This window comes from Tasmannia lanceolata, unplaced genomic scaffold (assembly GCF_043159265.1).
Source record: "Tasmannia lanceolata isolate RefF3 unplaced genomic scaffold, GAP_Taslan_0.1 ptg000054l, whole genome shotgun sequence".
In the NCBI taxonomy this organism is placed as follows: Eukaryota; Viridiplantae; Streptophyta; class Magnoliopsida; order Canellales; family Winteraceae; genus Tasmannia; species Tasmannia lanceolata.
In genome coordinates, this window is record NW_027518731.1 from 1,644,350 (window position 1) to 1,661,327 (window position 16,978).

General features: G+C 39.2%; 1 protein-coding gene across 1 annotated transcript; it reads left to right on the forward strand.

Moving 5' to 3' along the window:
* Window positions 1-350: 350 nt before the first annotated feature.
* LOC143864766 (elongation factor 1-gamma-like) lies at window positions 351-11,851 on the forward strand. Its single transcript, XM_077375585.1, has 8 exons — window positions 351-460; window positions 598-641; window positions 8,667-8,816; window positions 8,906-8,966; window positions 9,047-9,099; window positions 9,196-9,297; window positions 9,938-10,463; window positions 11,218-11,851. The coding sequence occupies exons 2-8, from the start codon at window positions 633-635 to the stop codon at window positions 11,595-11,597; spliced, it is 1,281 nt and encodes a 426-aa protein (XP_077231700.1). The 5' UTR covers window positions 351-460; window positions 598-632; the 3' UTR covers window positions 11,598-11,851.
* Window positions 11,852-16,978: the final 5,127 nt, after the last annotated feature.

Sequence of the window (16,978 nt, forward strand, 5' to 3'; positions counted from 1 at the left end):
GGTGGCTGCTTTGACATGCAACAGGCCATCCGCGAAATGCCTTTAATGATGGATGCTAGCAAATCACAAATATTAGTGTCTCTGTGAAAAATGATATGATGAAAGGCCGTAGAGTCCATTATTTGTCAAAAAGTACTGTACGGAACTCCATAAGAATATCCAAACCGTCCATTTGTTGGGCCGCGAGTTAAATTAGGTTGTGCCCCAAAAATAATTTCAATAGGATGATCTTAGCCCTCCGTTCTATTGAGGTTCGGAGGGCTAGGATCATCCCATCTAATTATATCGTGGCAATCTTGTTATTCTATTGACAACTTTGGGCTTTCTTGTTACCGAGTCAGGCTTCTGCCCTAAGGACCATATTTATAGATTTGAACACTAGATAAAACATTACGATTTCTATTCTTCTAGGGTTTGCTCCGGATACAGGATCTCTGCGAAAAACGCCGTAATTTCACAGGTATTTCATCCGAGGGTTTAGAAAGGTGGAGTTTTTCTGTGCTTTTGTTAGTTTTCTCTTCTTTATCGAAACTTTATCGGATTAGGGTTTGTGTTTTGCACCAAAAGACTGAAATTAGATTCTCTAACTTTGATCAGACCTGGTATTGAAGCAGACGCCTTTCCATTTAATAATGGCTCTGGTGAGTTCTTTATGATCTTTGTTCTTCGATTTCGTAGTCTATTTTGCACTTTGCGTTTTAATTTTTTTTGGCTAAGTATTTTAAATTGTTGTGGGCAATTTAGGGTTTATGGGTGATTTAGGGTTTATTAGCTTCAGTATTTTTTATTTCTGCAATTTATGTATGAGATGAAACGATGAGAAAAGAAGGGAATTTATTTATTTATTTTTAATTTAATTAAGTTGTGATTGCTGCATGAGAGACTTGTTTATTTTACCTTTTTAATCATATAATTTTTTTATTTTTCTTGTTTTGCGATTTAGGGTTTATTGAGCTTCAGTATTTTCTATTTCTGCAATTTATGCATGTGATGAAACTATTGTAAAAGAAGGGAATTTGTTTTTTAATTTAATTAAGTTGTGATTGATGCATGCAAGACTTGTTTTTTTTTTTTTTAAATCTTTTTAATCATTCAATTTGGGATTTTTTTCGTTTTGGTGATATACGACTATGCTGACGAGAATTGAACAATCTAACATAGTCAGTTGTACACTTCAGTCGTTGCCCTACTCTCTCTCTCTCTCTATGACATAATTTTTCTGGGGCTACTTATGCCATGTTTTGATAATTACACTTACTCATCTTGTCTTTTATTATTTAAATAGCTGTCAGAGGTTATTACAATTCCCAAAAAGCTCTAAAAAATCAACTAAAAAAGAAAAGAGAACCTGAGTGTGTTCATTATTAAAACATGGTAGTTCCAATATCAATAACCTTTTTCTGGTCGTTGCCACAACCCCATCTGGGTTACTTTCATAATAACAACTTCGATTTGGCTGCATGGTCAGTGGGTTGGTAACGGTACAAAAGTTACACTGTTCGTAGCCGTCCTATCTATTCCCTGAAAATGACAGTCAAATGGTAATCAGTTTACATTTAACGCAAGAAAGTCCATTCACCAGTCAGTTAGGATTGTCCAATCCCTGTAATTTTTGCTCCATGTTAGGGCCCAACATGTGGACGGTCTGGATCCTCCTACTGTACAGCCATGTTATGGTGGTTACGTGCAACAAACTGAGATGGGTTCATTTTGGTGGACCAGACATGGCCTCTCTATATAAATAATTTTTTCTGTATGAAGTTTATCTCCCCACCACTTACTCGTCAGTAGACTGTAGTTGAACCTATGCCCTCAATGTTGCAATCCTTAGTTCCTAACTGTTAGGACAAGGGGCTTGTTCAAATAAAATCTTTTTCTATTTCTCCAAGAAAAAAGTTGTAATTATTTATTTTGGAAATCTAGTGGGGTTCGTGGAGACGATGACTAATTAATATCATGGGTGGTGTTGACTTGCAATAGTTCTGGTTGTGATGACATCTATTTGATACCAATGTTGATGTTTATACGCATGTTCAGTTATGATGACTGCTATTTGAGATCTTGGTTGGTGTTTATATGCATGTTCCATAAATATGAATAGGAAGTTGTTGCGACTACTATATAAGTACTGGTCATCAAAAGTTTTTTTTTCGATGGAAAGGTCGACCATTTCTAAGGATGTTTATATACAGTTGGGAAATGTATACTTTATTGTGTTTCAGAATAAGAATGAAAAATACTTAGCAGAATAAATTTTTAGGGATCTTGGTGTCTTGGATGTTGGTTGTTTTTAATCATTGTGCTTTTAGAAAAGGTGTCTAATATATGTGTTGAGTGGTCTAGGGCATGGGACCATATAAACTATGTGGGCGTGGTTTTGGCCGATGTTACTAGGCAGAACCTGGATTCTTTGAATTGCACAAGTGTCAAGTCTTGTTCATGGCAGTGTGTTGTGGATTGCAAAACGATGAATCATAATATTCGCATTTTTGAACTATCATCGCTATTGATGCTTAATTAGATATGTGCATCCAAAATATTGGAATGAGGAAAATCTCTTTCACCTCAAATACACCAAGGCAAAGAAAAAAAGAGCAATACAATCATCGCCTGATTATGATGCTTTGCTTAATCAACAAGTTTAGGGAGGTTAAATTAGAATGCAGTTTCTGCCTTTGGTCCCTCCAAACTGACTTACTCATGGAAACCTTCTCGCTGCCCAACGAACTATAGTGATAGTTACTACTCCCAATGAAGCTAGGAAGTAAGCCCTGCGCCACTCGAACAACTGGCTGGGAGCATATCAGTATAGACACTTTTTTAACAAAGATAAGAGAACTTTATTAAAGAACCAAAAAAAGAAACAATTACATGAGAAAGTCATGGGCATTCAACTTTGACTATTCCTATTTCCCATTCGTCGTGTAAAATTTGTGCTTACAAGCATTTATATGAGATTTCTCTACTGTCATTTGAAACCCAACTACTAATAGTGCCACTTTCCTATTAAAACTCATCCTTTATCCTAAGAAACTAATTTCCGAAATAAATCTAGAACCTAAGCACCTAAATTCGAAATGGAACTCAAAATAAATATAGAACCCAAAAACAAAAATCCGAAATGGAACTCTTTAGGAAGCCTTCTAAAATTTTCTTAAGATGAAATGTTCATGACAAATTAACAAATGCTCGACCGGGTCTAAATTTGAAGTAAGGGGCCTTCTGAATCTGCTCATCAGTAGGAATCCATAAGCCTTGTTCTTTGTCTTCCTCTCATTGTAAACTTTTGAAAGAGTGGAGTAACCTTGTTGAGGTGTTAGTGGGGCATGAGAGCGCATGGAATTCGCATGATTGGCCTCTCCTTTGATGACCTAGCTCCTGAGTGTAGGTTTTCATACACTTCAGTGGCCTTAGCATCGATCTTCTTATTGATCCATCTCGGAGACTTTGCAAGCACACCACCTGTTGACAATATATTGGTGAAGTGGTTCCTTCTTTATTGATTATTTCCATCTCTACAATACCTCTTGCAAATACTTCTCATCATCTGATATCATAAACTTTATCGTCAGTATTTTGGCAAGTTCTTTTAACCTTATTCTTCGTAAATTCTTCAAGCAAATTATTTTTTTTGGTAATTCGGGGTTAGGCAAGGACCCCGATCGTCATAAAATTAAATAGAGTACAAGAAACAAGAGATTACAATCGAGGGAATTCTTTCCCTTCAATATCCTCTAATACATACTGCAAAAGCGTTAGGGGATCAGATGGATTGGAATATTTTCCCCTTTACAAGGAGTGCTTCTTTTGGAGAGGTAGTCCGCAGCCAAATTTGCTTCTCTCCACACATGGGAGTTTCACCACCGATTAAAAGCTTTGATGCTCTGTCTGATTTTAGTCAACAGCCAAGTCTTCTTCCCTGGGCAGATACATTTGTCTGTCAAAACATTTACTGCAAAGAGGGAGTCTGACTCAATCCATGTATGTGTAATTCCCATATTTCGTGCGAGGTGCAGTCCTCTACTGATTGCCAGGATCTCCAACTCGTGTATTTCTTCTCTTTTTTGCATACAGAGAGAAGAAGCCATGAACATATCCTTTTTAGTCTCTCAGAATGCCACCCAGCCAACCGCCGTCACCTTCTAGAGATGCATCAGTGTTCAATTTGAACTCAATTGGATTTGGCTTGGCCCACCTGCAGTATCTGCTGAAGCTTTGTTTCGCAATTGCCTTGTAGCCAAAATTGTTCGCAACTTTTAGTTTAAAGGGATTAACGACGTCTTCTACACCGAGAAAGATCATTCTGCTTCTTACCAGCTGCAGGATCACTTGTGGGGTCATATGTTTTCGTTTCTGTTTCTTCTCGAAGATAATGAGGCTCCGTTGCCTCTAGATCATGTAAATTGAAGCTGAATTGGGCTGTTTGGGTGCCAAGGTTGGTCCCAAAAGTCCACCCCCTATTTTGTAGCAAATGAACTGCTTGGTTAATTCCCGATCTTTAGAATGCTTACGAAGCCGCATGGGTCTTCAAAAGGGGGGGTGGGGGTTGTCCATATGTTACCTCTTTTTATGTACTTCCCATGTATTCCAAATCCAAAATTCCAACCTCCTAATACCTAGCCCACCCTCTGATTTAGGTCTTCAAATATCCTTTCAGGCTATTGCATGGACTTTTTTTTTCCTTCTGTCCCTGACCAGACAAAGTCTCTGAATTTTTTTTTGATAGGTGCCATGACTCCCTTTGGTCTGTGGAAAGTTGCTGACCGTAAGGTTTGATAAGAGTTAGAACAGTCCTGATAAGTTGCACTCTTCCAGCCTTTGAGAGGAATCTGTTGCTCCAGCTTTTGATTTTCGTGCGGAGTTTTGCTTGCCATGAGAGGAAGACAGTCTTTCATAGTTAGTCTGAATGTGAACAAAGGGTGCCCGAGGTATTTGACTTGAAGAGCTCCTTCCTTAATTCCCAGGCTGTGAATTATTTCCATCTTCTGCCGATATGGTGTGCCTGAGAAGAAAATTTCACATTTCTGTATATTTGGAGCTAGCCATGTGGATTCATTAAATGCCTTCAAGCAAAGCTAAAATTCCATGAGTAGAGTGGGTATTAGCTGAGGAAAAGAGCATTAAATCATCCCCATGATGTTGTTTGCGTTCCTTTCTGGCCCTTACAGCTGCAAATTTTTTTTCGAGTTGCAATCTCCCAGATTGAGCTTAACTTCCTTTAGTTTCTGAGTAATCCTGTACATGGGGGTACCGGAGACCTTGATTTCCATGCTCTTTCAACAATAGGGTACACAGATTTGTCTTCCAATCACATGTTCATGTACATCAATGGCTTTGGGCCTGTAGTTTTGTATTCTTGGAGAGAGATTGTAATCAGAGAATGATCGGACGTACAGTATTGTATCTTGCATAGGAGAGAGAACAGTCATGAAGCCAGAGGTCCTTAACCAATGCTGTGTCCAATCTGTCCATTTTCCAGTCCCCCTTGTTTGATTTGTTGGCCCATGTGTAGAGATTTCCAATTGATCTTATGTCTGCGAGAGCACAATTATTCACGCAACAGTTGAAGTCCTCAATGACCGTGTAGTTTTGGCTTGCACTACCAATCCTTTCATTTGGGTACCGAATTGTGTTGTATTCTCCTAACACGATCCAGGGATTGGGAAGAGGGCTTCAGCATGAACATACTGGCTTGACTCTCCCTTAATATTCAGTTTTACCACCGCAGGGTTCCAATGGATCAAACTCTACCTTTTACAACGCTTCTGTAATTTCCGCTGAAGATCCAGTCACTGCTAACTTCCCTTGCATAGGAGCAGTTGCCTTCCCTTTCCTTTTAACCTATCTCCACTCTTTCTTCTTTTGTTTTTTTGGGTTAGTTCATTCTCTCTTGGACCGTGCTCGCACGATCTTGCAGAGTGACTTAAATTCTTACACATGCTGCATGATGAAGGTTTCCAGTTGTATTCAATGAGAACTCCCTCAGGTGAGTGGATTTGGATGGAGCTTGGAAGGGATGTCCCTGCAGTCACTTCTACACAGACTCTCGCAAAGCCATGTCTGGATGCTTCTGCTATGGGTGTATCCATATATAAGTGTTTTCCATTTGTGCTTGGTAGTTTGCTGAGCCCCCTTTGAGTCCGGAATTTAAGGTGTAGTCTTGGAAATCTGATCCAGACTGGTATGGAGGTGAGTTTCAATCTCTCCAAGGAATCTTCTGGATTCCACCTTTGCAGGATTAGCATTCGTCCTCTGTAACTAAGGGTTGGGGATTCTAAGGCCTGAGTGCAGTCCTCTGCATTCATAAACTTAGAGGAAGAAACTGTTCACCAGGGCAAAGAGCTGAAATTCTCCCCTTAATTTCCATTGTTTTGAAAGGTGTTTTGTAAGAGTGATGAAGTATGTCCTCCTTCCGTTGAAGTATCCCACCAGACAGTTTTCTCATTTTTCTACCGCTTCTCTGAGCTCTTGTTCCCCGGAGGACACTGTTGGATGTTATGGGTCTTCTGTATCTAGTTCAATGTACTCCAAGCTTTCCTGAGGTGCTCTGTATGTGGCTTTGGCAAAGAGTTGACTCCATTTTTATTGGGATCTTTCCTGGTTTTCCATGCTCTCTTGATTCGAGTTGTGAGACCCGCTTCCTCCATGAAGGTCTCTGGAGCTTGAGGCCTGTTTAATGACTTCCCCGCTGGTTGGTGTTTTCTTTTTCATCTATTTTCCCTGCTCGGGTTACTTTAATCTTTTGTCTTGGGAATCTGGCTCCACTTACGATTTCAAATTTCCCCAATTAGCATTTACGGTGGGCCCCAAATTTTGAATTTCTTTGTTGGAAATATTTGACTTATCTTTCTCTTTCCTTTTTGGTGAAAGATCAGGCTGAGGCGGCATTTGTCCATCCCTGGGTGTGGCCATTTGAGGAATTTCACTTCTCCTGTCAATTTCTTCTGCCGTTCCATCTTCCCCGCAAATATCAGAGGCTTAGACTTGTGGAATTTCTTTTCCAGGTATATTTTCAGTTGGCCTTTCAAGGTTTCCTTTTTCGGTGGTCTCCTTCAACCTCTGGTTTCAAGCCTTCGTCCTTTCCGAGTTAAACTCAACTTCCAGTTTCTGGCTGAGGGGATTTGGCTAACTGATGGTGCCTGGGGCACCTTTTATTCCTGCTGAGAGAAAGGGCGTCTCTCTGGAGTGATTTGCTCATTTTCTTCCTTTTTTCTCTGAAGGGAGTCTGTTTCCTTTGGGGGATTTTCCTTTACCAGATTTTTCCATATCTGTACTTTCCTGCATATCTCACTAGCTGAGCAAGTCATCTAGCAGCCTGGTTTGATTTCTTCCTGGGTCGGGTGGCTTTGGGATGTCCATGGGTAAGGGGACAGTGGAGGGTTATGGGCTGATGCTACTACGCAGAGATGTGCAAGTAAATGGGGCAATGGTGTGTGCAACGGTGAGTAAATGCGTGCGTGGGAGTGGTGTATGCAAGGGCGAGTAAAACTTGCAGAGGTTTGGGAATGAAGCTTTTACCTGTTCGGTCTACCGTCTACGATTAATGATTGTTTACTTTACGTGATTGGAAGGAGATATGTGTGAATGCAAAGTCTCATGCTAAGTAGCATTCTTACAACATGTGGAAAATTCAAATAAAAGTATTATCTCCACGCGATCTTTTAAAGTTATGCAAGGGGCCTTTCTAACAACACATGTCATGCATTTATGTAAGGAGATATGTGTGAATGCAAAGTCTCATGCTAAGTAACATTAATACAACATGTGGAAAATTCAAACACAAGTATTATCTCCACGCGATCTTTTAAAATTATGCAAGGGGCCTTTCTAACATCACATGGTATGCATTTATGTTCACCACATCATACACAATATCATTCTCATATTTCCGACCCACGGACAATGAAAGCAAGGCACCTTATAGACCATGCCATCCATCTTGTACAGATTTTATTGAGGTTTTTTTAAGCTTTAACTCGTGTGCCATTTAGACCATGCCATCCATCTGCTGCTATTGCGGAAATTCATGATGTGATTGTTGATCAAACTATTGGGATTCACCAAATCTGGTGCTCAGCTAATTTAGATGCTGATCTTCTTGTTTGGTCTATAGTAAATAGAGATGTGCTTATGAGTTATGACTTTTGATCATTTGCCTCCCCGAGGAGATTTGCTCTGTTTTTCCTTTTATTGTCTGCAGTTTTCGTGTTTTACTTTTTTAATATTTTGTTCCTTTCGATCTCCTTTGTCTGTTGTTCTTCTTGCTTTTTATTAAAGATATTATATCAGTTAACAAACATAAAAAGGAGAGGCTTCTATGTCATGAAGACTCACTTCCCACACACGACATAAGTTTTGGCTGGTATTTTTGTTATTCTTGATTCTATTGGTGAGTTGGTGATGCGTCAATGAACAATGGTGTGTCATAATAAAGGAAACGGTATTCCATGCTTAATGTTCAGCTCCATTTGAATTTGATTCGGGGATATTTTGTCCATTATATTATCTATGGTTGGGCATAGTGTGGACTTTGGAGTATGGTGTACTGTAGATTTGATTTTGTTTATCAAGTGACTCAGCCTATATATCAGACAATTTCCTTGGACAATGTATTGTAAGCTTTTAATATGAAGTTTTATGGTGTTTCTGATGGGTGCACTTTGTAGGTGTTGCATGCAAATAACACAAACAAAAATGCTTTTAAGGTGCTCATTGCAGCCGAGTACACGGGGGTCAAAGTTCAACTGGTTCAAAATTTTGAGTTTCTTGTCTCAAATAAAACTCCCGAGTTTCTCCAAATGAACCCTATTGGAAAGGTACACATACTATCGTCCAAACTAAAACTTGGGGTTGTCATTTATTAAATTCATTCTTTGATTATGTTTGCTTGAAAAATACTCTGCAGGTTCCTGTATTAGAAACACCTGATGGTCCCATATTTGAGAGCAACGCCATTGCACGTTATGGTGAGAGTGAGACTATATTTCAGGTTTCTCAAATTTGAAATCCTAATTTTATTCACATAATTATCTGTTCTGTGCTACAGTTGCTCGTTTGAAGGATGACAATCCTCTTTTTGGGTCCTCCCTGATTGAATATGTAAGATTTTGAGTTGAACGTTAATCTTAGTGTGCACTGTCACTATTTTTCTGTGGATTGAAGTTCTTTACCCTCGTTACGTCTTGTTCTCCACAGGGTCATATTGAGCAATGGATTGATTTTTCGTCAATGGAGATTGATACAAACTCTTCACGGTGGTTCTATCCAAGAATTGGGCTCGGGGTGTACCTTCCTCCGGTTTGTTTGATATACATAACCCATGTGCTTCCTCATATAAGGCCCTGTTCGTTTCAGATTGTGACAACCTATGTTACAAATATCTCCAATACTTTCAAAATATCGCGTTTTTATCGCGGCATTTTGATAAACAATATAATCCCAAAATAATCCTGAGATTTTAAAAATATAGTGGTATCTTCATTTTTATCATTAAATATCGCAATAATATCACGATATTAACCCAATATTTTATGACATTTTTATTTTATATTTTTCTGAAATTTTATACTCAACTCAACAAAGCCTTTGTCCCAAACTAGTAGGGGATTTTTTTTCTGAATTTTTATATTTTTATATATTTGTAAATAATTTATTTTTATCTTTTCTCCCAATATAAACCCGAAAAAAAAAAAAAAAAATATCCCGAGATTTTCCCTTACCGAGAAATTCCCCATAATGATATTTGTGACATGGTGAAAACTGATTGTTGCCCCCAAACTGATTATTGGACTCAGAATTTTTCCGAGTCCAATAATTGGTTTGGGGGCCCACAATTGATTGTCACAATCTAAAACGAACAGGGCCTAAGATTAGGACACGATTAGTGATTCATTCCTCGCTAATTTCACTTTACCTTATGATCTTATCCTATGTGAAGGCTGAAGAGGCTGCCATTTCTGCTTTGAAGAGGGCACTGGCTGCGTTGAATACACATCTAGCGACAAACACTTACCTAGTGGGGCACGCCGTAACGCTTGCTGACATCATCATGACATGTAACTTGTTAGTGGGATTCTGTAAGCTCATGACTAAGAGCTTTACCTTAGAATTCCCTCATGTCGAGAGATACTTTTGGACCATGGTTAATCAGCCAAATTTCTGCAAGATTTTTGGTGAGTTAAAACAGGCTGAATCTGTCCCACCTGTTCAATCAACAAGAAAACCTGCTCCTCCAAAAGAGTCTGCAAAGGCAAAGGCCAAGGATGAACCAAAGAAAGAGGCAAAGAAAGAAGTCAAGAAAGAACCTGCTAAGCCTAAAGAGGAGGATGCAGAGGAAGAAGAGGCGCCCAAACCCAAGCCAAAAAATCCTCTCGATCTCCTGCCCCCGAGCAAGATGATATTGGATGAATGGAAGAGGCTCTACTCAAATACCAAGACCAATTTCCGCGAGGTTGCAATTAAAGGTATTGTTATTTTAATGTTTGAGGTCATTATATTATTGGATTTTTTACCTCAATTTTTGAATGAGTGGAAGATAATATTTGTAGTTGAAAGAAGACAGTTTAATTTTATTTTCGAATTCTTTTTTTATACAATAAAATTGCAACATGTGGTTCTTATTTGATATTTAATGATATTCACCCATTCCCAAAAACAAAATTGATGTGATATTTGAATAGGGTGGGTGGCACCCGGCTATGAAAAAACATGGTTTATACCATTCAAAGAATAACATGGTTTACGTTTTTTTTTCAATATATGTTAGTCTCTATGTACCTACACACACTGTTATGTATCTGTAGATTTATATTAGGGCAGGTAACTTTTCTGCTATTAGCAGGTAACTTTCCTATTATGTGTACAACTAACAAGTGTACAGTAGAAAGTTACCCACCGATAGTTAGTAGAGAACTGTGCCCCATTGTGTATAAAGATCGAATATTATACTGAAAAAAAGTTAGTAGAGAACTGTGCACCATTTATATTATATTTCTTGGTATGTACTTGTTGATTTATTAACATTTTATTAAGACTGTTCTCTATTCACAACGTTTTGCAATGAAATATATAACACCTGATCGCCACTGTACAATTGGTTATGTACTGTGCTTACTGCAATTGACTTTTTTTTATATTGTAAATTATGAGGTTTGAAATCCTTGTCTAAATTACTTTGGTTAAACTATTTATTCATCTTTGTTGTGTTGGTCTTTGCAGGGTTTTGGGATATGTATGATCCTGAAGGATACTCCCTCTGGTTTTGTGAATACAAATACAATGATGAGAACACAGTCTCATTTGTCACCTTGAATAAGGTGGGTGGTTTTCTGCAGCGCATGGATTTAGCTCGCAAGTATGCATTTGGGAAAATGTTGGTGATTGGTTCGGAGCCGCCATATAAGGTGAAGGGTTTATGGCTCTTCCGTGGACAAGAGATACCTCAATTTGTAATGGATGAGTGCTACGACATGGAACTTTACGAGTGGACCAAAGTGGACTTATCAGATGAAGCCCAGAAGGAGCGTGTCAATGGCATGATTGAAGATCAAGAACCTTTTGAGGGCGAGGCTCTGTTAGATGCCAAATGTTTCAAGTGAAACCCCCTTCAGTCCTTTTGTGAGAAGGTATGTTGAGATCTCATGAAAATTGATGCCTATTTTTGTGTTTTCACCCAGTATAAGTGTTAGTTTCCCTCTATTTAATTCTGAATTGCTAGATAGAATATGCCTCTTCTTTCAAGTGATAATGTGATTTAGAGGATGAGTATGTCTTTTGTCTCATGAACAAATTAGTAGTTTTGCGGGTTGGTGTAACTTTGACATATTTATCCAATTTATATTAAGTTTGCGTATGTTTTTTTTTTTTTTTTTTTGAAAATTGACAATTTCATTGATACTATGAAAGTTACATTAGGGACCAGTGGTCCCTACTTGCATTACATAGAATCAAATAAGGGTGGCTAGGAGCATATTCTTAGGCCAATAAGAGAAAAATCTTTAGGGTCAACCATTCTACACTTCCATGCGCTGCCACCCCATCGAATAACTATTTCACTTCCCTTTTGATTTCTTCATCTACTACCCTTTATTTCTTGAGATCCCTCTCTCATCTTTTCAAAGACAGGGAAGAGGCAAGGCATTCATCAAAACAGACTTGTCATCACCATCTAAGTAGTCATTCAGTTTGTGCTTTCGGGCAAGTCGTCAAAACCGAAATAACTTCCTCCATGCTATGCTGGATCAGGGACTCTGGCAGGAGGAGTAAAATCTCCGGAGTCTTGTTCAGGAACCCTAGAGATTTTCTGCTCGAAAGCTTTTCTTCCACCAGTTGGATACCCACCGCCTTAGTCTCTTCCCATTTTTCCTTCCTCACAACCCTTTTTCCGAACCCAAGTAGCTTAAAGAAAGAGAAAAGACGCGAGATGAAGTATCAACTTCCCAACTACCGAGATAGGGTAGGTTAATGAATGCACCGACAAATGCTTTAATCCCTACAATCTCCCTCAGCCCCAAAAAAATACAACCATTCAGGATCCACGGCTACTGAGTGAACCATAGATAGGACCTATCCTACCAGATTTGGAATAAAATTTTAGGAGCTTTAACAATCTGCTGTCTATCTTCCTTGATCTAGGTTTTGAAGCTGAGATATTCTCCAATATATTCATTAGGAATCTTGACCCCCTGACTAGGGGATTTAAATCATTAAAGACACCGCTAGGGGGCTCGATAATCAAAGCTATTCCTGGCTTTGGGTGAAGGCCAACTGTCTTGGTATTCATGAAAGGTGCAACCACTAACCAGCGAAGCAATTTTTCGCCTAGGGGCAGGGTATTTAGGCTTAGATATCTCGGGACCCACCAACGGGAGACCTAGATGGTCTAAATTCCTTTTTTCAGGTCCCACCACATCTTTTTCGAGGCAGACCAAAGGCACTTTATTAGGCAACTCCACCTGAAGATTTGGTGGGTTAGATTTGAAATTTGAATTCCATACGGAGCCCAACGGCTCACTAGGCAAAAGCCCCTTACTCGCCGGAGTTTGATCTGTCGGTGAACAAAGACCCGATCCAGGGATAGCGGGATCAGTATTTTCCTTCGGAAGGACAACCCCAATGGTATAGGTTTGGTCTAAAATTTTCAGCTTAACACAGGAGTTAAAGAAATGCTAGTAGGTGGCTAGAATTTTGGCCGAGACATAACTCATACAATTCTGGTGGTTGCCTTCCATCTTGGTTTCTACAACCTTACCAAAAAGGCCCCATAATGCTTTCACCGTTGAAACTTGAAACTGCCTTGGCGTGCAATGGGATGCCATAAAAATGAATCCAATAAGCATCTTCTCCTTGAATAAATTCCATTTTCCATGGTGAATGGGAAATCAAATGACTATCTAAGGCCTCAGATCCCTTAGCGAGGATCTGTAATGCTTGTAAATTCTGATTCAAATATAAAAAGAACTTCATTCTTGGTCAACATTGATGGACAATGTAGAGATGGGATCTCCCAGGACACTTGTGCCCATTTCCAGAGCTCATGTAAGGATTCATTATGGTTTTTCTTTTTCCCTATCAGACAAGCTCTTAGGGAACCCATATGCACATTCACTTCCCTACCCGAGATTGATAAGAGAGGAACCCCTGGACTTTTGTGGCGATAAATTTTACCCGAATCAGGCCAAAGATTATCTTCACTACCAATGGATTCTACCCTGGATGATGAGCTAGCACGAGGAACCCATTTTGGGGGGATTCTGGCCCAATGACATCAGCGACATTCATCTCGCCATCTAAAATTGAGATATTGATAGAAAGAGCAAAACCATGTTCCTGGTCTATTGTCATGAACGTGCTTAAATCTCCCTGTGGGTCTTCCGCCAGCCAAAATTATGGTAGCGACATTGTGGGCATTTCCAATCCTCCTTATCCCCGGGGTTCTTTTTCCGATCTCCTCGCTCATGGTTCAAACCTGCTTGGATAGCTCCTTACAACTGATTATTACTCCTTGATTGTGCTTAGGCCATGTTTGTTTTGGATTTTGAGAACAGATTGTGAGTACATAGCTGATTATTGGACTCTAAAGTAAACCTAATTGTCCTGTTCTGAGAACCGATTGTGGGTCGAAAACTGATTATTGGACTCTAAATGAGGAATGATAGATGCAAGGGCCCTCTTATGCAAGGGCTAAAGAAGGGCCCTTGAATAGATCCACGTCCTTAAGTTCAACCGAATTCAGTTTCTCAACAACTCCGAATTCAGTTTCTCAACAACTTAAAAAATGACGTGAATCTATTCGAAAGGCCCTTCTACGGCATTTGCATAAAGAGAGCCCTTGCATGTATCATTCCTCCTCAGTTCTGGACTCAAAATCCAAAAGAAACAGTGCCTTAGTGTTTTTCTACCATGGCCCTCTTTATGCAAGGGCTAAAGAAGGGCCCTTGAATAGATCCACGTCATTAAGTTCAACCGAATTCAGTTTCTCAACCAACTTTAAAATGACATTGATCTATTCAAGGGCCCTTTTACGGCATTTGCATAAAGAGAGCCCTTGCATATATCGTTCTTCATCAGTTCTGGACTCAGATTCCAAAAGAAGCAGGGCCTTAGTGTTTTTCTACCATTAATTTAGGGAGATGATATTTTCACTCCCTGCAATACGCATGCGCCCCCCTTAAACGTGATTTGACGTCAAAAAATGTTAAAGGATGCCCAATGTTCACATCAAATCACGTTATAATGGGGGTGCATGCGTACTGCAAGAGGAGTGAAGATGTCATCGCCCTTAATTTAATTAGTCTCCGTTTGATTGCTAGTAAAAAAGTAATCCCTAGGATTCTTGTGGGAGAATATTTAGTGGTCACATCAGCTTTTCCTTGGGGACATCAGCTTTTCCTTTCTAGGGAATGGTGCTCTCTTTCTCTCTCTTCCCTCTCTCTCCACTCATAATAACAAAGATGTCTAATTAATGCACTTTTTTAATCGACAGTGGTGTTTTTCTCCCTATGTGGATGCATGTTCTGGGAGCACCATTTTTTAGCAGACTTCTCCAGTTTACTTGTGCTTTAGTTTCATCATAAAGTCTATTGCTGGTCATGGGCTTATTCATGATGGGAGCTTGAGAAATGAACGATCTAGATCATGTACACATATGTTAAGTCTATCGAATTAGGATTCACTAATTTTTTGCATTAACACATTTTCCGAAAATTGATCAAATGTAATTTATTTTTCCAAGAAAACAACTTTTTGATTTGTCGGGAAAAAAAAAAAAGTATACTTTTTGAGAAGAACAAAACAGTACAAAATTTTCCAATAAAAAGGGGAAATGGTTTCAGCGCTCGAATGTTTTGATAAACATGCGCGCACTTTGTCGTGTAGAATTTAAAGGGCCTTAAGAGCCTTTTGAGAACCGTAATATCCTCAGACATCCCTTTAAATACTACACGACAATCAAGTGGAGCACAGAAATCATTTCCCATAAAAAGCTCTACCATGATCTTAATGCTTTTCTTGAAGAATGCTTCATGTGGGTGCGGCTTCATTGGCCCCCTCTGAAGTATAGTGGGTCAAACTTTAGAATGATCAGCACCATTCACTTGATAAGTCTTAATTTGGATCTTCTATGACTGAAAAATTCATGCAAATATTCTAAATTTAACAACAAACAATGCCATATTTTATTTTCGCAAAGGTTAAAAAAAACTAGATATAAAAACTGGTCCACATTCAATGACCAAAAGTGCACGTTATTTGGATCTCTAAAATGAGTTTTATGCCACAGAGGTCTAATCTCTAAAGCAAGGCTTATCAAATAGACAGTTTACATCGATCAATCTTAAGGCTATGTTTGGCTGCCAATGAAATTTTTGTTTATATCGTGGCGAGAGAGGGCTAGCGTGGGTGGGAGATGGAGAAAAAAAAAAAATTCCATGGAAAAAAAATTTCATGGAATTTTGTTTTTGTTCACTCTCACCGCTTGCTAAACTAATACTCCATGGAAAAAAAATTTCATGGTTGCCAAACGCTGCCTATTAGATGAAGAAAATACATAGAATTTGCTAGTGGGCCCCACTAGATGAGCGGTACAAGTGCGGGTAAACCATTCAGATTGGTGCATCCATTTGATGGGCCACAACATAAATCAATCCCATACGATCATTCTACCCTCCGATCTTAGGACCCACACCATACTATGATCGAAACCGTCCATTTGATGGGCCACAACGTAAATACGTTGGTGCCCCAAAAATCAATCCCATAGGATCATTCTACCCTCCGATCTATTGAAGTTTCTCGATAGGAAGGTTAGATCATCCTATGAAAATGAGTTTTGATGCACAACTTATTTACTTTGTGGCCCATCAAATGGACGGTTTGGATCATCTTATGGTGTGGGCCATACCATACTTTTTAAACAAAATACGGCGGTGTACTACCACCCATCAAGTAATCTCTCCGGGCTTATAAGGCTCTGTTCACTTGCGTTCCCGGGAAAGCAAATCCCTGGAAAACATCCTCTTTTTTCCTTGACAAGACCTTGACAAGACAGAATTCTGGTGTTCACTTGCATTCCTGAGAAAGTAACAAGCCTAGGTGGAAAATGTCAAATTATGACATGGAAATTGCCAAAATGATGTGGAAATGTCTCTTTTCTCACAAGTGTGGGAAACCAAATTCCACTATTTTGGTCGGATTTGCTTTTCCGAGAAAACTAGTGAAAAAAGGTGGGCAAGCAGTTTCTTGGGAAACCTTTTCCTACACAGTTTCTGCGCACATGAACAGGCGCGGGAAACCTTTTCCTACACAGTTTCCCTGGATTTCTTTTCCTAATGTCACGTCAGATTCCCGGGAAACCTTTTCTTTTCCTTTCCCGGGAAAACAAGTGAACAGAGCCTAAGGGAACGGAGTCTTTACCGACTTTCCTTTTTTTTTGTTTCAAAACGGAGTTCCGTTTCCGAAGTGGTTGCCTTTAACAAAAAAA